Source organism: Portunus trituberculatus, chromosome 1 (genome assembly GCF_017591435.1).
Source record: "Portunus trituberculatus isolate SZX2019 chromosome 1, ASM1759143v1, whole genome shotgun sequence".
NCBI classification, from domain to species: Eukaryota; Metazoa; Arthropoda; class Malacostraca; order Decapoda; family Portunidae; genus Portunus; species Portunus trituberculatus.
Genome location: NC_059255.1, coordinates 5675305 through 5700247, shown reverse-complemented (window position 1 = coordinate 5700247; position 24943 = coordinate 5675305). Strand labels below are relative to the sequence as shown.

At 40.4% G+C, this 24943-nt stretch overlaps 2 protein-coding genes across 2 annotated transcripts in view; one reads left to right on the top strand and one right to left on the bottom strand.

The window, feature by feature from the left end:
- Positions 1-6086, bottom strand: part of LOC123501735 (charged multivesicular body protein 7-like) — a 7071-nt gene extending 985 nt beyond the window's left edge. The window contains 9 exon segments of the mRNA XM_045250777.1: positions 1-61; positions 406-511; positions 739-854; positions 1357-1478; positions 1825-2092; positions 2766-2943; positions 4077-4150; positions 5037-5228; positions 5953-6086. The exon segment at positions 1-61 is cut by the window's left edge and continues 63 nt beyond it. Of these exon segments, the coding sequence (XP_045106712.1) occupies positions 1-61; positions 406-511; positions 739-854; positions 1357-1478; positions 1825-2092; positions 2766-2943; positions 4077-4150; positions 5037-5228 (1117 nt within the window). The 5' untranslated portion in view covers positions 5953-6086.
- A 966-nt stretch (positions 6087-7052) lies between these two features.
- LOC123501664 (exostosin-2-like) lies at positions 7053-20586 on the top strand. The gene is given in 17 exon segments (XM_045250672.1): positions 7053-7059; positions 7770-7868; positions 8279-8468; positions 8959-9174; positions 9643-9695; positions 9698-9743; positions 9745-9840; positions 9993-10218; positions 11015-11137; positions 11290-11403; positions 12964-13197; positions 13575-13656; positions 14262-14428; positions 15901-16005; positions 16348-16515; positions 17052-17123; positions 20367-20586. Coding segments are annotated over 17 exon segments (2145 nt in total). The 3' UTR covers positions 20514-20586.
- The last annotated feature ends 4357 nt before the right edge of the window (positions 20587-24943 follow it).

The following is a 24943-nucleotide window of genomic DNA, read 5'->3' as shown; positions in this document are numbered from 1 at the left end:
GGTCGTCAGCCACTGGGTTGGTGGAAACGAGGGTGTTCAGTTCCTCACATTCCTCCAGGACCTGAAATATTGGGGTTGGTTTAGTGATAGAAGTGTTTTTAAGGGGCTCTTCTTCTCCTCCTCCTCCTCCTCCTCCTCCTCCTCCTCCTCCTCCTCTTCTTTTTATTTGTCTATATATCTATCTGTCTTCCTTTTTTTTTCTTCTTCCTCTTTGTCTTCTTCTAACAAGACATTTTTAGACAATTGAGATAAAAACACCACATACCACAACACCACAGCAACACCACCACAACACCACAACACCACACACACCACCTCAAATAATATTAACAAGACATTTTTTAGACAATTCTGAGCCAAAAACATGCCATCACCACAGGAACACCACACCACAACACCACATACCTGCTGCAAATCATCTAAGGTGTTGGCAGCAGCATCAGGGGAAGCATCACCAGCCAGGGCCGTCCTCAGTGCCTCAACACCACCCTTCAGAGCCCCCAACACCTGCCTGGAGAGAGAGAGAGAGAGAGAGAGAGAGAGAGAGAGAGAGAGAGAGATTGAATAGTAAATGTCAATCTCTCTAAATTTGTCTATTTCTTAATTTCCTTATCTCAATTTCTTCTATTTCTTTATCAATTTCATTCTCTATTTCTCTCACTAGTTCTTCCTTTTCATCTATTTGTGACCTGCCACCCGTATCACCCCCTGTCAACCCCTTGTCAACCCCTGCCTCACCTGTTCATCTGTGTGTCGTCCAGGTGGAGCAGCCAAGAGGTGAGATTTTCTAGAACTCCAAGTTGTGTCAATAAAGACTTGTCGATTCTCTTCCTCCTTCGTAGCAAGGACAGCGCCTACACACACACACACGGATAGACAGACAGATAGATAGATAGATAAATAGATAAATAGATAGATAGAGATTCATTGACCACTGTTACATTTGAAAGTAACTATGTAAGAGAGTTTAAAGAAAAAAAAAATGACAAAACGTAATTTAAAACAAGCTAAAAAAACGAATGAAAGATGAAAAATTACTCAAACGCGCGCACACACACACACACACACACACACACACACACACACACACACACACACACAGTAAGGTTAGATCCGATATTTTTTCAATTGTTATTTTAGTGATATTTTTGTTAATAGAGAGAGAGAGAGAGAGAGAGAGAGAGAGAGAGAGAGAGAGAGAGAGAGAGAGAGAGAGAGAGAGAGAGAGAGAGAGAGAGAGAGAGGGTGAAAATATAAAAAAGATAAGGAAAGGAAAAATTAGAGAAAATTGATGGGTTTACGAGAGAGAGAGAGAGAGAGAGAGAGAGAGAGAGACTTACCCCACCCCCCCCATACCTCATTCTTAGCACCACGCCCCAGTGCTTCCTTAGCTTGTGTCCGCAGTGTGAGCCTTTCCTCCTCCAGCACCTTCAGACTCTCCTCCACTCTCTCCTTCGCCTCCTCTATGTCTCTCTTGGCTGCAGGAGAGAGAGAGAGAGAGTGTGTAGGAAAAAAACTGAATTAGATCAAAATAATTAAAAACACCCCAAAACACCTCCAAACACACCCAAAACACCACAAATCACCCACAAACACACCCAAAACACACCAAAACACCACAAAATCATCCCAAAACACCCATTAATATCCGCAAAACACCACAAAACACACAAAACATCCCAAAACACCGCAAAATCACCACAAAACGCACTCAAAAACACCACAAAACACCCCCAAAATACACCAAAACACCAAAATTAACTCCAAGACATATAGAATACACCAAAACACACCAAAAACACCACAAAAACACCACAAACTCACCAAGCTCCTCAGGCAACACCACAGGCTTCTTCACATCACCAGGGTTGCCAAATTTCACATACAGGGTCCCGTGGTGGAGGGCGGTGACAGCCTTGCCTTGTGTTACCAAAACCTTCAAAATTAATTCCAAGTTTTGCAGTGTTCCGACAGTCTCCCTTGAAATATTATGCAGGTTTTTGAGGGTGAAGAGAAGACTGGCTGTGTTCTTCTCTTGCCAAACTCTCTCGGTCAGTCTGTCGCACATTTCCTGGAATTTGAGGGTGTTTTAGTGTGTTTTAAAAGTGTTTTTGTGTGTTTTGGGGTGTTTTGGTGTGTTTTGGTGTGTTTTGGGATGTTTTGGGTGTGTTTGTGTTCTGTCGCAGGAGGGTGTGTTTTGTGTTTTTTGAGGGGTGTGTTTTGTGTGTTTTGGTGTGTTTTAAGTGTGTTTTAGAGTGCTTGTGTGTGTTTGAGTGTTTTCAGGGTGTTTTTATGCACGTTTTTGAGGGTGAAGAGAAGACTGGCAGTGTTCTTCTCTTGTCAAACTCTCTCAGTCAGTCTGTCACACATTTCCTGAAATTTGAGGGTGTTTTAGTGTGTTTTAAAGGTGTTTTTGTGTGTTTTTGGGGTGTTTTTGGAGTGGTTAAGAGGCATTTTAAGGGTGTTTTTGTGTGTTTTTGTGTGTTATGGCTGTTTTGAGGGTGTTTTTGTGTGTTTTAAGGATGTTTTGTGTGTTTTGGGTGTTTTGTGTGTTTTGAGGGTGTTTTGGGGTGTTTTTGTGTGTTTAAGGGTGTTTTGGGGGTGTTTTTTGTGTGTTTTAAGGGTGCTTTATGTGTTTTAAGAGTGTTTTTGTGTGTTTATGAGAGTTTTAATGGTGTTTTTTGTGTGTGTATGTGTGTTTGTAACTACCAAATAAAACGGAACAGCTAAACACACACACACACACACACACACACACACAACACAGCAACACACCACACCAGCACACTATTTCCAAGCGTGTCAAGGCCCATGAGGTGTTTGAGCTGGCCCCAGAGGAGGTGTGAGGGCCGGGCCAGGAAGACACGATGGCCCCAGCTGGTCCATGTCTCCTGATTAGGGTCCGTCAAGTTCAGCTGGTCCATCGGCACAACTTCACCTTGTCTGAGAGAGAGAGAGAGAGAGAGAGAGAGAGAGAGAGAGAGAGAGAGAGAGAGAGAGAGAGAGAGAGAGAGAGAGAAACTTGAATACATGCATTATTAAAAAAAGGAAAAATGAGATTGTGTGTGTGTGTGTGTGTGTGTATTTACCTAGTTGTAGTTTTGCAGGGCCTGGGCTATACGCTGGTGTGGCCCCGTCTCCATATCTACACTTATCCAATTTTTCTTTAAAACTATGTACACTCTTTGCTGACACCACTTCCTCACTCAAACTGTTCCAAGTCTCAACACATCTTTGCGGGAAACTAAATTTTTTAACATCTCTCAGACATCTTCCCTTCCTTAGTTTCTTACTATGCGATCTTGTGCTTCTAAAGTCATATTCTTCTCTCAGGATCAGTTTCTCATTATCCACTTCATCCATTCCGTTAATCAATTTATAAACTTGTATCAGATCCCCTCTCTCTCTTCTCTGCTCCAAGGTTGGTAGATCCATAGCCTTTAGTCTCTCCTCATATGTCATCCCTTTAAATTCTGGAACCATTCTTGTAGCCATTTTTGTAGTCTCTCTAATTTTCTTATGTGTTTCTTTTATGGGGAGTCCACACAACTCCTGCATATTCCAATCTAGGTCTTATTTTAGTACTTATCAATTTCTTCATCATTTCCTTGTCCATGTAGTGAAATGCTACTCCAATATTCCTTAGCAAATTATACGTCTCTCTGAAAATTCTATCAATATGGCTTACCGGTTGATTATTTTCTTCCATTGTCACTCCCAAGTCCTTTTCCTTTTTTACTTTTTCTAGTTCTACACCATCTCCCATCTTATAGATTCCCACGGGTCGTCTTTCACTTTTTCCCATTTCCATGACATGGCTTTTGTCCACATTGAATTCCATCTCCCATTTTTTGCTCCATTTCCAGATCTTGTTTAAGTCTTCCTGTAGTGTGTGTGTGTGTGTGTGTGTGTGAGAAAAGACGAGATTACAGAAATATGACACAAGAAACTTTACTAAGATTAAATAAATGAAGGAAGTGTGAATGCCTGCAAAAACAACACACACACACACACACACACACACACACACACACACACACACACACACACACACACACACACACACAAACACACACCTTATCATTAGCTGCAGTACCTCCGGCAGACACACAGGGACTTGTGACCCTCGACGAAAGGCACCTTGGCATTCCTACGGGGTCAAAATATTAGGTTAGGTCAGGTCAGGTTAGGTTAGGTTAGCATTGGTTCAGTCCAGGCTGGGTTGGGTTAGGTTAGGTTAGGTTAGGTTAGGTTAGGTTAGCATTGGTTCAGTCCAGGCTGGGTTAGGTTTAAGGTTAAGATTTGATCAGGTTAGGTTAGGATTGGTCAAGTTTAGTTAGGTTAAGGATTGGTTAGGTTAGGTTAGGTTAGGTTAGGTTAGGATTGGTTAGGTTAGGTTAGGTTAGGTTTGGTCAGGTTAGGTTAGGTTAGGTTAAGGATTGGTTAGGTTAGGTTAGGTTAGGTTAGGTTAGGTTAGGTTAGGTTAGGTTAGGTTAGGTTAGGTTTGGTTAGGTTAGGTTAGGTTAGGTTAGGTTAGGTTAGGTTAGGTTTGGTCAATTTGTTTGTTACCTCACCTAATGTATCCTAACTTTATATCTTTCAAACTAACCTAACCTAATTGCATTCTTACGTAACCACCAACGTGTCTCTTGCAACACCACCAAGTCAACACCACTACTACACCATTCCTAACCTAATCTGACCCTAACCACCTCTTTCTTTCCTCCAATTTTCTTCCTCTTCCTCTTCTTCTTGTCTTCTTCCTCTCTCTTCCTCTTCCTCCTTCTCTCTCTCTCCCTCCTCCTCCTCTTCTTCTTGTCTTCTTCCTCTCTCTTCCTCCTTCCCTCTCCCTCTCTTCTTCCTCCTCCTCCTCCTCCTCCTCCTCCTTTCTCCCTCTCTTCTTCCTCTCCTCCTCCTCCTCCTCCTCCTCCTCCTCCTCTCCCTCTTCAAGTACATTCATTTTTCTTCACTTACCTGAATAGATATACAAGTTTATAACCTAACCTAACCTTTCCCCCCCTCCCCCCCCCACTCACAGCAGCAGTGAAGGCAGGTCTGAGGTCAGCGGTGCACCAGGTGTGAATGGCAGCGGACCAGAATGTGAGCCGGGCATTGTGGGCCACGTGGTTCACTCGGGGGTCCGGCAAGGGTCCCATTAATGTCCTCATGCGTTCCGGGTCACCCCACTCCACAGGCAGGTACCCCCTCCCCTCCTGGCTGTCTTCCATCTATGGGGGGGAGGAGGAGGAGGAGGAGGAAAATGAATAATCAGAAGAAGAATAAGAACAAAAGGAGGAGGAGGAGGAGGAGGAGGAGGAGGAGAAGGAGGAGGAGGAGGAGGAAGAGGAGGAGGAGAAGGAGGAGGAGAAACAATTAGAAGAACAAGGAGGAAAAGGAAGAGGAAGAGGAATAGGAGGAGGTGGAGGAAAAATTAGGACAAGAAGAACAAGGAGGAGGAGGAGAAGAGGAGAAGAACAAGGAGGAGGAGGAGGAGGAGAAGAGGAGAAGAACAAGGAGGAGGAGGAGGAGGAGGAGAAGAGGAGAAGAACAAGGAGGAGGAGGAGGAGGAGGAGAAGAGGAGAAAAACAATGAGGAAGAGGAAGAATTAGAAGAACAAGAAGAAAAAATAGGAAGAGAAGAAAGGAGTATAATAATAATAATAAGAAGAAGAAGAAGAAAACAAGAACAACAAAAGGAGGAGGAGGAGGAGGAGGAGGAAGAAGATAACAAAGACATTGGAAAATTGAAGAAGAAGAAGAACAAGAACAAGAAGAAGAAGAAGAGGAAGAAGAAAAAAAGCAAGAAATAATTATTTTTTATTATGAAAAATATTAATGCTTAAATCTCTCTCTCTCTCTCTCTCTCTCTCTCTCTCTACACATCCAGCATCTCTCTCTCTCTCTCTCTCTCTCTCTCTCTCTCTCTCTCTCTCTCTCTCTCTCTCTCTCTTACCCTTCTATCACTCTCTTCTTCGTTTCACTGTCAACGTGTGTGTTTGTCCACCACTAATGTAGAAAATGGGTCCCTCTATCCTTTTTCTCTATCTTTCTTTTTTATGGCCGAAAATTTCTCACTATCTTTATTTTATTTTTTTGCTTGCTATCTTATCACTTTTTATAATTTTCTTTCATTTGTTATCATTATTTTTTCTTGAGATTTGTGAAAGGAAGGATAACTGCCTAATATATTTCTTCTATTTATTTTTTTTCACTATTTAAAGTTTCTATACTATCTTTGCTATCTTTATTTATTTATTTTCTTTCTATTTTATTTTTTTATTAAGATTATTATCATATTTTTGATTAATGAAAGATTTTTAGATAAAACTATTTTATTTCTTCTCTTTCTTATTTCTAGCAATCCAAAACCTTTATGCAATATTTACTATGTTTATTTAATTATTTTTCTTTCTTTTTTTATATATTTTATTATTATTACCATCATTTTTATTGAGATTAATGAAAAATGTGTCCAAATATTCCATTATCCTTTATTTCTTATTTTTAACAATCCAAAATCTTATTACTATCTTTACTAATTTTATTTAACTATTTTCTTTCTTTTCTATCATTTTTTATCAATATTATCAGCATTTTTATTGAGATTAAAGGGAGATGTTTCATTATCCTCTATTTCTTATTTCTAACAATCCAAAAACCTTTATACTATTTTTACTATATTTATTTAATCAATTTCTTTCATTTCTATCATTTTTCATCAATATTATCATCGTTTTTATTGAGATTAAGGGAATATCTATCCAAATATTCCACAATCCTTTATTTCTTATTTCCACCAATCCGAAACCTTATTACTATCTTTACTATCTTTATTTATATTTTACCTTATCTTTTTCATTACTTTTATTAACATTTCCTTCTTTATTTTGTAGAGATGGAAAAAATAAACAATTAGGCTCGTGGTGTGAGAGGAAAATCAAGATGGCGGTGTTTATCTGACTTGTCTCCCTCACTCTCTCACTCTCTCTCTCTCTCTCTCTCTAGCCATGTGAGAGTGTGTGAAGCCTCGTGAAGCCTGAGGAGTCCTGCATCATGGTAAGTGAGAGAGAGAGAGAGAGAGAGAGAGGGGGGGGGGTTCTCTCTCTCTCTCTCTCTCTCTCTCTCTCTCTCTCTCTCTCTCTCTTAATATTTGTGGAGATGTCAAATTTACTCTCTCTCTCTCTCTCTCTCTCTCTCTCTCTCTCTCTCTCTCTCTCTCTCTCTCTCTCTCTCTCTCTCTCTCTCTCTCTCTCTCTATTTGTGGAGATGTCAATATTTGTGGAGATGTCAAATTTACTCTCTCTCTCTCTCTCTCTCTCTCTCTCTCTCTCTCTCTCTCTCTCTCTCTCTCTCTCTCTCTCTCTCTCTTTAATATTTGTGGAGATGTCAAATTTACTCTCTCTCTCTCTCTCTCTCTCTCTCTCTCTCTCTCTCTCTCTCTCTCTCTCTCTCTCTCTCTCTCTCTCTCTAATATTTGTGGAGATGTCAAATTTACTCTCTCTCTCTCTCTCTCTCTCTCTCTCTCTCTCTCTCTCTCTCTCTCTCTCTCTCTCTCTCTCTCTCTTAATATTTGTGGAGATGTCAAATTTACTCTCTCTCTCTCTCTCTCTCTCTCTCTCTCTCTCTCTCTCTCTCTCTCTCTCTCTCTCTCTCTCTCTCTTAATATTTGTGGAGATGTCAAATTTACTCTCTCTCTCTCTCTCTCTCTCTCTCTCTCTCTCTCTCTCTCTCTCTCTCTCTCTCTCTCTCTAACCCCCTCTCCCCCCACAGATGGTGTCCGAGGCGTTCTGTGGCCACAAATATCGCAATGCTGTGGTGTCAACGATCATTGTGGTGGTGGTGATGGTGGTGCTGCGGCTGTGTGCTCAGGTCTGTCTGTCTGTATGTATGTATGTATGTCTGTCTGTGTGTATGTATGTATGTCTGTGTCTGTCTGTCTGGCTGGCTGTCTGTGTGTATGTATGTATGTATGTCTGTCTGTCTGTTTGGCTGGCTGGCTGTCTGTCTGTTTATCTGGCTGTCTGTCTGTCTGTCTGTCTGTCTATGTATGTATGTCTGTCTGTCTGTCTGTATGTATGTATGTCTGTGTATATTTACGTCTGTCTGTGTGTCTGTGTGTCTGTCTGTTTCTCTGTCTGTGTGTATTGATGTGTGTCTGTCTGTCTGTCTGTCTGTAGAAAAGTTTGTTAAATTAGAGAGAGAGAGAAAATTAAAAAAAATAATCTCTCTCTCTCTCTCTCTCTCTCTCTCTCTCATAATAACCCTCCCCCCCTTGGCAGCTGGTGGGGTGGGAGTGGGGGTGACGGGTGGGGGCGACGCGCGGGTGAGCCTGGAAGCAGCGAACCAGTGGGAGGAGGTGGTGGTGGGGGCCGTGGGGGAGCAGGCCACCCCCTCCCGCCACGACTGCCACTACTATAACTGCTTCAATGTCTACCGGTGTGGGCGGAATGGCAACCAGCGTCTGTCTGTGTGAGTGTCTTGTTCCTAACCTAACCTAACCTAACTTCAATGTCATTAACTACTACTGTTACTACTACTGCTACTACTATTACTACTACTACTACTACTACTACTACTACTACTACTACTAGTTCTATTTTTTCTTCTTATCTGGTCATTTTTTCCTTCTTTTTCTTCTTCTTCTTCTTCTTCTTCTTCTTCTTCTTCTTCTTCTTCTTCTTCTTCTTTTCTTCTTTTCTTCTTCTTCTCCATTTTCTTCATTTTCTTCTTCTTCATTTTTCTTCTTCTTCTTCTTCTTCTTCTTCTTCTTCTTCTTCTTCTTCTTCTTCTTCTTCTACCACTACTACTACTACAACAACAACAACAACAACAACAAATTTTCTGAAGTAATAACCTAACACACACACACACACACACACACACACACACACACACACACACACGAAACAGAAACACTAACATTTAATTTAATCTAACCAAACTGAACCGAACCCCACAGTTACGTGTACCCGCTGGCTCGGTACGTCGACGAGGAACATGTGGCAATCAAACCGATGTCCCGAGAATTCTTTGAGGTCCTTGACGCCATTTTGAACTCCGAGTACCACGTAGGGAACCCGGAGGAGGCCTGTGTGTTGGTCCCTCCTATTGACACCCTTAATGAAAACAGCTTACGGAGAGACAAGATCGGCCAGGCTCTCTCCATGCTGCCCTTGTGAGTGTGTGTCTGTGTGTCTGTCTGTGTGTCTGTGTGTTGTTTTTCTCTATTCTTTTTTTTTTTTTGTTTTTTTGTCTTGTTCTGTTTTGTGTTCTTGTTTTGTTCTCTCTCTCTCTCTCTCTCTCTCTCTCTCTCTCTCTCTCTCTCTCGTTTTCTCTTTTCTCTCTTCCTCCTCTTCTTAATTTTTCATCAATAAATTTTCTCCTCCTATTCCTCTTCCTCCTCTTCCTCCTCCTCCTCCTCCTCCTCCTCCTCCTCCTCCTCCTCCTCCTCCTCCTCCTTCCTCCTTCCTCTTCCTCTTCCTCCTCCTCCTCCTCCTCCTCCTCCTCCTCTACATGTTTTCCTTTTTCCTCTTCCTCCTCCTCCTTTTCTTCCTCCTCTTCTAAATCACCCATCATAATATTAACTCCTCCTCCTCCTCCTCCTCCTCCTCCTCCTCCTCCTCCTCCTCCTCCTCCTCCACAGCTGGTCCGAGGGAGAGAACCACCTACTCTTCAATATGCTCCCCGGGACACCCCCAAGTTTGCTACCAGCTTAGGGGTGGAGCGGGGGAGGGCCCTGGTGGCGGGGGCTTTCCTCCCTCTCCTACCGCCGGGGGTACGACATCGCCATCCCCGTCTACAACCCCGCCCATAGATCGCAGCCTATGGGCACCAAGACGCCGTGAGTGTGTGTGTGTGTGCGTTTGTGTGTGTGTGTGTGTGCTAATTTTGCTTGTTTGTAATGGAAGCTCTCTCTTTCTCTCTCTCTCTCTCTCCTCTCTCTCACTGACACAAACCCTTTAATTGACCTTTGACCTCCCTCCCCCCCCACAGGTCAGAGAGGCAGTGGCTGGTGGTGTCATCCCAGGTCAACCTTCACAGAGACTACAGGGAGGACTTGGAGGGTCAGGTCGCAAAGGTCACAAAGGTCACAAAGGTCACAGGGGTCACAAAGGAGCGACTTGGTGACCTTTTGGTGCTGGAAAAATGTCGGGGTGACTCTAACCTGACCCAGCGTTGTCATGGCGACCTGGTTTACTCTTATCCTGAAATCTTGAGGGTGAGAAGAGGAGGAGGAGGGGGAGGAGGAGGAGGAAGGGAGGAAGAATAGGAGGAGGAAGGAAAATAAGATTGGAGGAAGAGAGAGCGAAGGAGAGGAGGAGGAGGAAGAAGAGGGAAGGAGAGGAGGAGGAGGATGAGGAGGAGGAAGGGAGGGCGGAAGAAGAGAGGGAGAGGGAAGGAAGAGGAGGAAGAGAAAGGAAGAAGAGAGAAGAAGAAGAGGAGGAGGAGGAGGAGGATGAGAGAGGAGAGAGAGAGAGGAAGAAGATAAGAAGAAGAGGAGGAGGAGGAGGATGAGAGGGAGAGAGAGAAGGAGGAAGAGGAAGAGAGAGGAAGAAGACAAGAAGAAGAGGAAGAGGAAGAAAATTGGAGGCAAGAAAGAGGTGGTTAGGGTTAGATTAGGTTAGGAATGGTGTAGTAGTGGTGTTGACTTGGTGGTGTTGCAAGAGACACGTTTCTACCTGGTGTTGCATTATGGGTAGGTAGGTTAAGTTAGGTTCAAATGAGGTTAGGAACAGTGTAGTAGTGGTGGTGTTGATAAAATGGTGGTGTTGAAGGAGACATTTCTACCTGGTGTTGCATTAGGGATGGCTACATTAGGATAGGTCAGGGTCAAATGAGGTTAGGAACAGTGTAGTAGTGGTGGTGTTGAGTTACTGGTGGTGTTGCAGGAAGTGGTGTTCTGCCTGGTGTTGCATTAGGGATGGCTACATTAGGATAGGTTAGAATAGGTTAGGGTCAAATGAGGTTAGGAACAGTGTAGTAGTGGTGGTGTTGAGTTACTGGTGGTGTTGCAGGAAGCGGTGTTCTGCCTGGTGGTGCGAGGGGGCCGGCTGGGACAGAGCATGTTGTATGATGCTATGCAGGCCGGCTGTGTGCCCGTCATTGTGGCCGATGGGTACCAGATGCCCTTCTCCGAGGTGAGGACGCACCATCATCACCGCCATCACCATCGTCATCACCATTGTCATTTAAATCATTGTTATTGTCTTATTTGTCATTATTACTATTATTTTTACAGCAACACCATCATCACCATCTCTAACCTAACCTAACCTCCCCCCCCCCAAAGGTCCTGGACTGGCGAGAGGCTTCAGTACAAATTTATGAAGAAGATTTGCCGGAAGTTCTGAATATTTTGAAGAGAGATGTGTCAGAGGAGAGACTGGCCGAGATGCAGAGACAGGTTGGTAGTAGTAGTAATAGTAGTAGTAGTAGTAGTAGTGTTTATTTTACCTTATCTTCTCTTTCTCTCTCACTATCTTTCTTTCTTTCTCTATTCTTCATTATTTTTTATTCTTTATTTTAAAATGGCGTGTTCTCTCAGTATGACTGTTTTCCAAGGCCACAGAAATGACTGGGTGGGTTTTCAAGACTGTTTCTCCTGTTAATAATGCAGAAATGTTGTTAATCTGTCACTAGAACCACAAAAACACCCTTAAAAACCCACGTCACTTATTGTTTCTCCTGTTAATAATGCAGAAATGTTGTTAATCTGTCACTAGAACCACAAAAACACCCTTAAAAACCCACGTCACTTATTGTTTCTCCTGTTAATAATGCAGAAATGTTGTTAATCTGTCACTAGAACCACAAAACACCCTTAAAACCCACGTCACTTATTGTTTCTCCTGTTAATAATGCAGAAATGTTGTTAATCTGTCACTAGAACCACAAAACACCCTTAAAACCCACGTCACTTATTGTTTCTCCTGTTAATAATGCAGAAATGTTGTTAATCTGTCACTAGAACCACAAAAACACCCTTAAAAACCCACGTCACTTATTGTTTCTCCTGTTAATAATGCAGAAATGTTGTTAATCTGTCACTAGAACCACAAAACACCCTTAAAACCCACGTCACTTATTGTTTCTCCTGTTAATAATGCAGAAATGTTGTTAATCTGTCACTAGAACCACAAAACACCCTTAAAACCCACGTCACTTATTGTTTCTCCTGTTAATAATGCAGAAATGTTGTTAATCTGTCACTAGAACCACAAAACACCCTTAAAACCCATTGTTTCTCCTGTTAATAATGCAGAAATGTTGTTAATCTGTCACTAGAACCACAAAACACCCTTAAAACCCACGTCACTTATTGTTTCTCCTGTTAATAATGCAGAAATGTTGTTAATCTGTCACTAGAACCACAAAACACCCTTAAAACCCACGTCACTTATTGTTTCTCCTGTTAATAATGCAGAAATGTTGTTAATCTGTCACTAGAACCACAAAACACCCTTAAAACCCACGTCACTTATTGTTTCTCCTGTTAATAATGCAGAAATGTTGTTAATCTGTCACTAGAACCACAAAACACCCTTAAAACCCACGTCACTTATTGTTTCTCCTGTTAATAATGCAGAAATGTTGTTAATCTGTCACTAGAACCACAAAACACCCTTAAAACCCACGTCACTTATTGTTTCTCCTGTTAATAATGCAGAAATGTTGTTAATCTGTCACTAGAACCACAAAACACCCTTAAAACCCACGTCACTTATTGTTTCTCCTGTTAATAATGCAGAAATGTTGTTAATCTGTCACTAGAACCACAAAACACCCTTAAAACCCAAAAATAATGCACTGTCACTACAACCACAAAACACCCCAAAACACCACAAAACACCACAAAACACCCCAAAACACCACAAAACACCCAAAACACCACAAAACACCCCAAAACACCACAAAACACCCCAAAAACACCACAAAACCTCACTAACCAAACCAAAATCCCCAGGTTCAATGGCTCTTCACCCAGTACTTTGCCACAATGAAGGACATCACACTCACAACACTCAAGATCCTCAACGACAGAGTGTTTCCAGCCCACGCTCGGCCACTCAGCGCCTGGAACACCCGGCCACGCCCCGCAGCAGTGGCCAGTCCCCTCTTCCTGCCCCTCACAGCCCCAGCGTCAGAGGGCTTCACTGCTGTTATCCTTACTTATGACAGGCTGGAGTCGCTGTTTCAGGTGACGGAGAGAGAGAGAGAGAGAGAGAGAGAGAGAGAGAGAGAGAGAGAGAGAGAGAGAGGGTGTGTGTGTGTGTGTGTATGTGAGTGAGAGAGACAGAGAAAGAGAGAGATTATTATTTTTTTTTTCTTGGTGAGAGAGTGTGTGTGTGTGAGAGAGAGAGAGAGAGAGAGAGAGAGAGAGAGAGAGAGAGAGAGTGAGAGAATATATGTACATTTTGTCTATAATATTAATCTTTTTTTGTCATTTTTCTCCTCCTCCTCCTCCTCCTCCACCTCCTCCTCCTCCTCCTCCTCCTCCTCCTCCTCCTCCTCCTCCTCCTCCTCCTCCTCCTCCTCCTCCTCCTCCTCCTCCTCCTCTTCTTCTTCTTCCTGCAGGTGATACAAATGATGGCCCAGGTTCCGTCACTCTCTAAAGTTCTTGTAGTGTGGAACAACCAGAGGAAACCGCCACCCCAAGGTACTCTCTCTCTCTCTCTCTCTCTCTCTCTCTCTCTCTCTCTCTCTCTCTCTCTCTCTCTCTCTCTCTCTCTCTCTCTCTCTCTCTCTCTCTCTCTCTCTCTTTCATTTCCTTGCCTTCCAATACCCTTTTCTTTCCTCTGCCAGCCTCTCACAGCCTCCCCGAGCTTGCCCCAACCTCTCACAGCCTCCTCCAGCCTTCTCCCAGCCTCTCACAGCCTCCTCCAGCCTTCTCCCAGCCTCTCACAGCCTCACACAGCCTCTCACAGCCTCTCACAGCCTCTCACAGCCTCATACAACCTTTCCCAGCCTCTCACAGCCTCTCCCAGCCTCACACAGCCTCTGACAGCCTCACACAGCCTTCCCCAGCCTTATATAGCCTCTCACACACTCACACAGCCTTCCCCAGCCTTCTCCTAGCCTCTCACAGCCTTCCCCAGCATCTCCCAGCCTTCCCCAGCGTCTCACAGCCTTTCCCAGCCTCTCACAACCTCTCCCAGCCTTCCCCAGCGTCTCCCAGCCTTCCCCAGCATCTCACAGCCTTTCCCAGCCTCTCACAGCCTCTCACAGCCTCACACACACTCCCTCTCTCTCTCCCCGGTCCAGCGTCCCTGTGGCCCAAGATCAGCGTGCCCCTCAAGGTGGTGCAGACAAGAGAGAACAAACTGAGCAATCGTTTTTACCCCTACGAGGAGATTGAGACAGAGTGCATCTTGGCTATTGACGATGATATTAACATGATGACTGCGGATGAGCTTGAGTTTGGATACCAGGTGGGTGTTTGGGACCTTGTGGGCGTGTTTGGTGTTTGGGATGTGTATGGGGATGTTTTGTGGTGTTTTGGGGGTTTTGGGTGTTTTTGTGGTGTTTTGGGTGTTTTGTGGTGTTTTGTGTGTTTTGTGTGTTTTGTGTGTGTTTTGGGTGTTTTGAGTGTTTTGGGGTTTTGGGGTGTGTGTTTGGGTGTTTTGTGGTGTTTTGAGGTGTTTATGGTTTTGGGTGTTTTGAGTGTTTTGAGTGTTTTGGGGTGTCTATGGGTGTTTTGTGGTGTTTTGAGGTTTTGGGTGTTTTGGGGTGTTTTGGGTGTTTTGTGGTGTTTTGAGGTTTTGGGGTGTCTATGGGTGTTTTTGTGGTGTTTTGTGGTGTTTGAGGTGTTTATGGTTTTGGTGTTTTGTGTTTTGAGGTTTTTGGGGTGTCTATGGGTGTTTTGTGGTGTTTTGAGGTTTTGGGTGTTTTGGGGTGTTTTGTGGTGTTTTAGGGTGTTTTTGAGGTTTTGGGGTGTCTATGGGTGTTTTTGTGGTGTTTGTGGGTGTTTTGAGGTGTTTTGGGTGTTTTGAGGTGTTTTGGGGTGTCTATGGGTGTTTTTGTGGTGTTGTGGGTGTTTTGAGGTGTTTTGGGGTGTCTATGGGTGTTTTTGTGGTGTTTTGAGGTGTTTTGGGGTGTCTATGGGTGTTTTGTGGTGTTGTGGGTGTTTGAGGTGTTTGTGTGGTGTGCTCCTGGACAGTTGTGGTGTGTGGGTGTTTGAGTTTGGATGTTTTGTGGGTGTCTGGGTGTTTTGTGGTGTTTGTTTGGTGTTTTGGGGTGTCTATGGGTGTTTTATGGTGTTTTGAGGTGTTTTGGGGTGTCTATGGGTGTTTTTGTGGTGTTTTTGGGTGTTTTGGTGTGCATCTTGGCTATTGACGATGATATTAACATGATGACTGTGGATGAGCTTGAGTTTGGATACCAGGTGGGTGTTGGGGACCATGTGGGCATGTTTCGGGTGTTTGGGAGTGTGTATGGGGATGTTTTGTGGTGTTTTGGGTGTTTTGGGGTGTTTTGGGGTGTTTTGGGGTGTTTTGGGTGTTTTGTGGTGTTTTGGGGTGTTTTGGGGTGTTTTGTGTGTGTGTGTGTGTGTGTGTGTGTGTGTGTGTGTGTGTGTGTAGTCCTATATGCTGATATACAGATAGATAGATTTACTACCACTACTACTACTACTACTACTACTACTACTACTACTACTACTACTACTACTACTACTTTATGGCGACAACAATTCAAGTCGGCAAAATGTTTTCTAATATTTGTTTATTTATTTATTTATTTATTTGTTTCCCTCGGTAGTTGTCCTTACGTAGAAAATAAAAATCGTAAATAAAACAAATAATGCTCATAAATATTCCACCACCATCACCACCACCACCACCACCACCACCACCACCACCACCACCACCACCACCACCACCACCACCACCACGACAATGAGCAGGTGTGGCGCGAATTCCCGGACCGAATCGTTGGGTTTCCGTCGCGCAATGTTCTGTGGAGCAACGACACACACAGCTGGAAGTACGACTCGGAGTGGACCAATGAGGTGAGCTGCTATAGGGTTCGGAAAATTTTTATGCTGTTTTTCATTTATTTATTTATTTTTTTTTTTTTTTGTATGGGGTTCGGAAATTGTGATGTTATTATTATTATTATTATTTATTTATCTATTTATTTATTTGTTTTTTTTAGTAATACATCTACCGCACCACCTCACAGTCTATCTTATTCACCACCACCACTCAACACCACTCAACACCACACTTTTGTTGCTGCAGAGAGAGAGAGAGAGAGAGAAACAGACAGAAAAAAAAAAAACAAGAAAATTACACCCAAAACACCAACACCAACACCAACACCACACTCAACACCACTCTCTGTGCCGCAGGTGTCGATGGTGTTGACAGGGCTGGCGTTCTACCACAAGTACTGGTCCTACGTGTACACCACCCAGCTGCCAGGGGACATCAAGGCCTGGGTGGACACAAATATGAACTGTGAGGATATTGCCATGAACTTCCTCGTCTCAAACCTCACTGGGAAGGCTCCAATTAAGGTGTGTGTGTGTGTGTGTGTGTGTGTGTGTGTGTGTGTGTGTGTGTGTGTGTGTGTGTGTGTGTGTGTGTGTGTGTGTTACCTAACCTAACCTAACCTCAACCTTAAGGCTCCTAACTTAACCTCACTGGGTGTGCTCCGTGTAAGTGTGTGTGTGTGTGTGTGTGTGTGTGTGTGTGTGTGTGTGTGTGTGTGTTAACCTTACCTGTGTGTGTGTGTGTGTGTGTGTGTGTGTGTGTGTGTGTGTGTGTGTGTGTGTGTGTGTGTGTGTGTGTGTGTGTGTGTGTGTGTTCTTACCTAACCTAACCTAACCTAACCCAACCTAACCCAACCTAACCTAACCTAACTTAATCTAGAGGAAGAATTAAAATAGAAATTAAAACCTAACCTAACCTAACCTTACCTAACCTAACCTAACCCAACCTAACCTAACCTAACCTAACTTAATCTAGAGGAAGAATTAAAATAGAAATTAAAAGAAGAAAAAGAAGAAGAAAGAAGAAAATAATTTAACGTCACCTCTCTCCTAACTTGCAGGTGACCCCAAGGAAGAAGTTTAAGTGTGGGGAGTGTACCAGCGGCGATCTGTCCGCCAATGAAGCGCACATGGTAAGGAAGAACTAAGAAAATTCCTCTTGTTTTTAATTTTCTTGTTTTTGTGTTTTTTCAATGTCTTTTATTATGTAAGGAGAAAAATGGTTCTTCTTTTCTTCTTTTTCTTCTTTTTCTTCTTTTCTTCTTGTCTTTCTTCATTCAAAATAAAGAAAATTGTTGTTTTTATTTTTTCTTCTTGTCTTTCTTCATTTAAAATAAAGAAAATTGTTGTTTTTATTTTTTCTTGTCTTTCTTCATTCAAAATAAAGAAAATAGTTGTTTTTATTTTTTTTTTCTTCTTGTCTTTCTTCATTTAAAACAAAGAAAATAATTGTTTTCATTTTTCTTTTTGTCTTTCTTCATGCAAAACAAAGAAAATAGTTGTTTTATTTTTTCTTCCTGTCTTTCTTCATTGAAAACAAAGGAAATATATATTTTCTTTGTTTTGAATAAAGACAAGAAAATAAAAACATTATTTTCTTTGTTTTGAATGAAGAAAGACAAGAAGAAAAAATAAAAACTATTTTTTTGTTTGAATGAAAACAAAAAAAAAAAAACATTCAAAACAAATAAAATAGTTGTTTTTATATTTTTTCTTGTCTTTCTTTATTGAAAAAAAAATAGTTTATATTTTTCTTCTTGTCTTTCTTCATCTAAAACAAAGAAAATTGTTGTTTTTATTTTTCTTCTTGTCTTTCTTCATTGAAAACAAAAAATAGTTTTTATTTTTTCTTCTTGTCTTCATTCAAAACAAAGCAAACAGTTGTTTTTTCCTTCTTGTCTTTCTTTATTGAAAACAAAGAAAATAGCTTTTCTTTTTTCTTTTTGTCTTTCTTTAGTGAAAACAAAAGAATAGATGTTTTTATTTTTCTTCTTGTCTTTCTTCATTCAAAACAAAGAAAATAGTTGTTTTTATTATTATTCTTTTCTTTCTTCATTAAGAACAAAGAAAATAGTGTTTTTTTCTTCTTTATCTTCATTCAAAACAAAGAAAATAGTTGTTTTTATTTTTTCTTGTCTTTCTTCATTTAAAACAAAGAAAATAGTTTCTATTTATCTTCTTGATCTTTCTTTAATCAAAACAAAGAAAATTGTTGTTTTTATTTATTTTTTCTTGTCTTCATTCAAAACAAAGAAAATAGTTGTTTTTTTATTTTTCTTCTTGACTTTCTTCATTCAAAACAAAGAAAATAGTTGTTTTTATTTTGTTCTTGTCTTCATTCAAAACAAAGAAAATAGTTGTTTTTTTATTTTTCTTCTTGACTTTCTTCATTCAAAACAAAGAAAATAGTTGTTTTTTTTCTTGTCTTTCTTCATTCAAAACAAAGAAAATAGTTGTTTTATTTTTTTCTTCTGTCTTTCTTCATTCAAAACAAAGAAAATAGTTTTTATTTTTCTTCTTGTCTTTCTTCATTCAAAACAAAGAAAATAGTTGTTTTATTTTCTTCTTGTCTTTCTTTATTGAAAACAAAGAAAATAGTTTTTTCTTCTTCTCTTACTTCATTCAAAACAAAGAAAATATTTTTTAATTTTTTCTTCTTTTTTTTCAAAACAAAGAAAATATTTGTTTTTATTTTTCTTCTCATTCATTCAAAACAAAGAAAATAGTTATTTTATTTTTCTTGTCTTTCTTCATTGAAAAGAAAGAAAATACTTTTTATTTTTTATTTTTGTCTCTTCATTCAAAACAAAGAAAATAGTTTTTTTTTTATTTTTTCTTCTTTTCTTTCTACATTCAAAATAATGAAAATAGTTGTTTTTATTTTTCTTCTTCTCTTTCTTCTTTTAAAACAGAAAATAGTTGTTTATTTTTTCTTCTTGTCTTGCTTCATTGAAAACAAAGAAATTATTTGGTTTTTCTTCATCTTTCTTCATTCGAAACAAAGAAAATAGTTGTTTTTGTTCCTTTTCTTTTCATTCTTCATTAAAAAAAAAAGAAAATTGTTGATTTTCTTTTTTCTTTTTTTCTTTTTTCCTTCAAATTAAAGAAAAGTTTTTTTTATTTTTTCTTCTTTTCTTTCTTCATTCAAAACAAAGAAAATAGTTTTTATTTTTTCTTCTTTCTTCATTCAAAACAATGGAAATAGTTTTTTTCTTGTGTTTCTTCATTCAAAACAAAGAAAATAGTTTTTTATTTTTCTTCTTGTCTTTCTTCATTCAAAACAAAGAAAATAGTCATTTTTATTTTTTCTTGTCTTTCTTCATTGAAAACAAAGAAATAGTTGTTTATATATTTTTTTCTTTCTTCATTCAAAACAAAGAAAATAGTTTTTATTTTCTCTTGTCTTTCTTCATTCAAAACAAAGAAATTTGTTGTTTTATTTTTCTTCTTGTCTTTCTTCATTCAAAACAAAGAAAATAGTGTTTTTTATTTTTCTTGTTGTCTTTCTTCACATGTAAGGAAAGACAAGAAAAATAGTAGTTTTTCTTTTTTTTTCTTATTTTTTCTTTTTCTTCTCTCATGGTAACGAAAAACAATGAAAATTCCTCTTGTTTTTATTATTTTCTTGTTTCTTTTCAGTGTTTTATTATGTAAGGAGAAAAATGGTAGTGGTTTTCTTCTTTTTCTTCCTTTTTCCTTTTCCTTCTTTTTTCTTAAATACCAAGATACACACTTAACACACCCAAATACACACAAATACACACCCGTAGCACTCTTAAACACCCAAAGACACACCTAACACACCCCAAATACACACCCAGACACACCTAACACACCCCAAATACACTCAAACACTGCTAATCACCCCAAAACTTACCCAAACACACCTAAGTATCCCAAACATTCTCCAAAATATCCCAACACACCCACAAAACACACCTAAAACACTAAACACCCTAAACACCCTAAACACCCTAAACACCCTAAACACACCTAAACACACACCCTAAACACCCTAAAACACCCTAAAACACCCTAAACACACTAAACACACTAAAACACCCAAAACACACTAAACACACTAAACACCCTAAACACACCTAAACCCTACACCCAAAACACCTAAAACACCCTAAAACACCCTAAAACACCTAAAACACCCTAAAACACCCCAAAACACCCTAAACACCCTAAAACACCCTAAACACCCTAAAACACCCCAAAAACACACCTAAACACACCTAAAACACCCCAAAACACACTAAAACACCCCAAAACACACCAAAACACACCAAAACATACCCAGTCACCCCCCCAGTCACCCCCCAGTCACCCCCAGTCATCCCCAGTCACCCACAGTCACCCGTCTTTGGCAGGTGGAGCGGTCCCAGTGTGTGCGTCACTTCACCAGAGTGTTTGGAACGATGCCCCTCAAGACAGTGGAGTTCCGAGCTGACCCAGTGCTCTTCATGGACAATTTCCCAAAGAAACTCAAGCTTTATGATGACATGGGGAGTCTCTAGAGGAGGAGGAGGAGGAGGAGGAGGAGGAGTGGTATTCGTGAGGGAGGAGGAAGGAAATAAGTAGGAGGAAAAATGAAAAACTAGAACAGGAAGAGGAAAATTTGAAAGAGTAGGGAGTTAGCTGTGGAGGAGGAGGAGGAGGAGGAGGAGGAGTGAGATAGTTAGAAGAGGAGGAGGAGAAGGAGGAAGAAGAAAGATAAGGAAGATGAGGAGGAAGGAGATAGCTGGGAGGTTCAAAATTGGAGGAGGAGGAAGAAGAGGAGGAGGAGGAGGAGGAGAAAAGATAGGAATAGTAAGATATTTAGGAGAGGAGGAGGAGGAGGAAGAAGAAGGGTAGAAGGAGGAGGAGGAGGAGGAGGAAGAGGAAGAAGATAGATAGAAGAAGAAGAAGAAGAAGAAGAAGAAGGAAGAGGTATAAGACAAGTAATGCTCTCTCGATAACAATGAAAAATTAACTACATTGTAATCCAGTCAGTTTTTTATACATATTTAAAGTGTGTGTGTGTGTGTGTGTGTGTGTGTGTGTGTGTGTGTGTGTGTGTGTTTTATATTAAGTTCACCGACCAATATTGTTTTACTAATAATTTAAAGATAGTGCCATAATTCTCTCTCTCTCTCTCTCTCTCTCTCTCTCTCTCTCTCTCTCTCTCTCTCTCTCTCTCTGTATGTTCATTAAGTTTAAGCACAAAATTATTTCTCTTTATTAAATGTATGACAATAAAGGTTTTGAAAAATAATTATAAATGCTTCTTATTATTCTTTCTCTAGTGTAGGAAGTGAGAAAGACTGGCAGCATCTCTCTCTCTCTCTCTCTCTCTCTCTTGGTATAAAACACACACACACACACACACAGGAGCAGATTCTGGTTAACTCTTGCACTCCACGCAGTAATATTTAATCTTGCAACACACCCAGCAGTCAACACCCACGCCCAAGACACCCCAAAGCACGCACAGATCCACTGTACCACGGCGGCCCCTGTTGTCAGTATTACCAGCTATTATTTGCTTCTTTGACTCACCGTAAGCCAAACACGTGTCAGAATACAATCACTAGTCTTATCATTGCATGTCCCGTGGCCAGGTGTTCCCGATGTGGCTTAATTTTGTTGTGGTGAGATAATAAATGCAATATAAGGATTATGGAGCCCAGATATTGAAAAGGTGCTAGATATAACGAGCATTATAGAGACAAGGTAGCTAATACTACTTACAAATGGAGCCGCTAGTCCACCATTTCATATTCCATGGTCAGATATTCCACATTTAGCCTGATTTCTAGTGTGGTCAGGGGAATAAACTTAATGGAGACAACATGGCGCCCGCTCAGTGTCCCTCAGTGTTCCCGGGTTGCCTCCCTCCCCGCCCCTCACCGAGACACCCGGCCCCGACCCCTGTCCCTCCAACGGCAACCTGCGGGTTCCAATACTTTTCTTGATATATTCTGTAACAATAATATTACGCTTCCATGGTGTGTTTTTATGATTTCTATGAATATTTTGTTGTGTTTGAAGTGTGTTCCGTGCCTGTGTTGGGTCAATATGTGGCGTTTAGTGGTGTTTTATAGCTTAGATATGAGCTGCCAAAACCCTCAAAATTTCCCAGCTCCCATTTTATTTTTCTCGATTTTATTTATTTACGTTTCTGCTTCACGGTCAAACTCGTTATAGAATGACTTAAAAGAAAGCTCAAACTCTGCAAAACGTGTTAAAATACTCACCAAGTGAAAATAGGTGGACTTTACAAGAGTTTTGAATGATTTTAGAGTTTAATGGTTTTGTTTTACATAAATGTTCTTTCACTCGTTCACTTCTGGTTCTAGGTCAGTGTTGGATGCCTGAGAAGAGAGTTTATATTGTCTAATATTTTTCGAAAGATATATAAAGTCAAAATGGCTGGACGTTTTGGCAGCGTTATAAGTTTATATGCTTTTTATATACTTAATTTAGACAGTTCTTTAAAACTAGTTAAGCAGGAGATGTTTTGATGATTTGGATATTAATTAAAGTATCTATCAGGTCATAAAAATGTAAGCATTCGGTCTTGGCTTCGTTTTTTCTTTAAGTAATTTTTTAAATTATTTACGTAATTCAGCCGAGTCACCACTGTTCCCGCGCTCTTGGTGACGTCACAGCCAAGGTGGTGACTCATCATAGCCCCGGGCTGCGAAATTTTTTTTCCCAAACGATTTGGAGTGTGGGGGCGGGGCTTAAGTGATGCGTGTGTAGAGAAAACGAATTTTATGGTTAACTTAATGATAATATTTTATTAACAATCACACTCTCTCTCTCTCTCTCTCTCTCTCTCTTGATTATGGAATGTATATCTATAACTAAATGAAGGGTTCTCAACTTTGGGGTAGACGTATCTCCTGTGGTAGACTACTGGAGAGGAATTCTGTGGATACGTGACAGGTAATACAATAGTCACTCTTGCTAGTTTTCTATAGATCGCGTCGTTTCTCACGCGTACGAAACAGGTACCGTCATCACAAGCACGACTGTTAACACGCAGATATCAAAAGATTTCCTTCTCTCGTGTGTCATACTTTGAAGGTATGTTTCAAACACTCTTACTTTATATCTTATATGTAGCCCACTCATTATGTTCATAGTCACAGTAGGCCTATTAAGAGTTCCACTCCACAAGAAGTCTCAATGATGAAACAAGAAATGAATAAAAGATAATAATGAATCCTGGTTCTCCCTTCCTCCTCCAGTCTTGAAAACCTACAGGTCTTCAAGAGTGATTCTCGAGTTAATCATGTAGAAATCTTGTCACTCTGCCTCTAGAACTCACTGGTTCCCTTCCAATGCCAGACCTATCCACTGCTCTCGCATTATTTAACCACCCAAGCCATTCTTAGCATTCTTCTGGTATCGTCACTGTCTAGTCGTTACCGTGATCACCAGTGCCAGGCCTCTCCATTGCTCTCTCAGTAGTTAACCTCGCCTCCTGGTAAACCACATCTCTGCTGCCTCAATGCTCTCTCTCATCTTCCCACTGACCGTCCAAGTGTCTGACTTTTGACTCATTCTCACCACCGTGAGACTCACAGTACGGACACAGACTCTCTCTCTCTCTCTCTCTCTCTCTCTCTCTCTCTCTCATATAATTTATGAATTAAACAAGCTTTTACATAATATATATATATATATATATATATATATATATATATATATATATATATATATATATATATATATATATATATATATATATATATATATATATATATATATATATATATATATATATATATATATATATATAAAAAAGCACAACCACTTGGAGTGGAACTCTTATACTATGACTAATAAACTTAATGAGTACATTTGAGATATAAGGTAAAATTGTTTGAAACGTACCTTTCAAGGCATGGCACACGAGAGAAGGAAATTTTCTGATGTCTTATTTGTGATGACGGTACCTGCTCTTGATTTAACAATTCTCCATGCTCGAAACCTAGAATTGGTTTCAGGCATTTTAGTCTAACATACTTACAAATGTGATAAATAAAATTACACGTGAAAGTATAGCTACATATACGTATTACATAGGCAGAAAGAATGCAGATTGGTTTGCTACAGCTCGGGTGCTGAAGTAGGTATTATTGTGCACAAAAAATTCAAACTAAATGACTGAGGTGATGCTGATATGCTCACGTAATGTTGTTAAGTGTCATTCATGACCACCAAACCCCACACAAAACCCTATTGCATTGAGACTTCTTGTGGAGTGGAACTCTTAATACTGTGACTATGAACATAATGAGTGGGCTACATATAAGATATAAAGTAAGAGTGTTTGAAACATACCTTCAAAGTATGACACACGAGAGAAGGAAATCTTTTGATATCTGCGTGTTAACAGTCGTGCTTGTGATGACGGTACCTGTTTCGTACGCGTGAGAAACGACGCGATCTATAGAAAACTAGCAAGAGTGACTATTGTATTACCTGTCACGTATCCACAGAATTCCTCTCCAGTACTCTACCACAGGAGATACGTCTACCCCAAAGTTGAGAACCCTTCATTTAGTTATAGATATACATTCCATAATCAAGAGAGAGAGAGAGAGAGTGTGATTGTTAATAAAATATTATCATTAAGTTAACCATAAAATTCGTTTTCTCTACACACGCATCACTTAAGCCCCGCCCCCACACTCCAAATCGTTTTGGAAAAAAATTTCGCCCCCGGGCTGGCGTCCCTCCCTCCCTACCACCCAGTTCGTCGATATTTTGCCTAATATCTACTGATTTCTACGTGTTTTCATGTGTTTCTTGGTTCAGGTGTGTAGATAATAATAGTAGAAGGAAGAAGAAAAGGGGAATAAGGGAGGATGAGAAGGAAAGAAGGAGAAAGGGAGGAGGAAGAGGAGGAGCAGGTAAGCCACAATACTTAACTCTCCCTCAAATTCCTCAATAT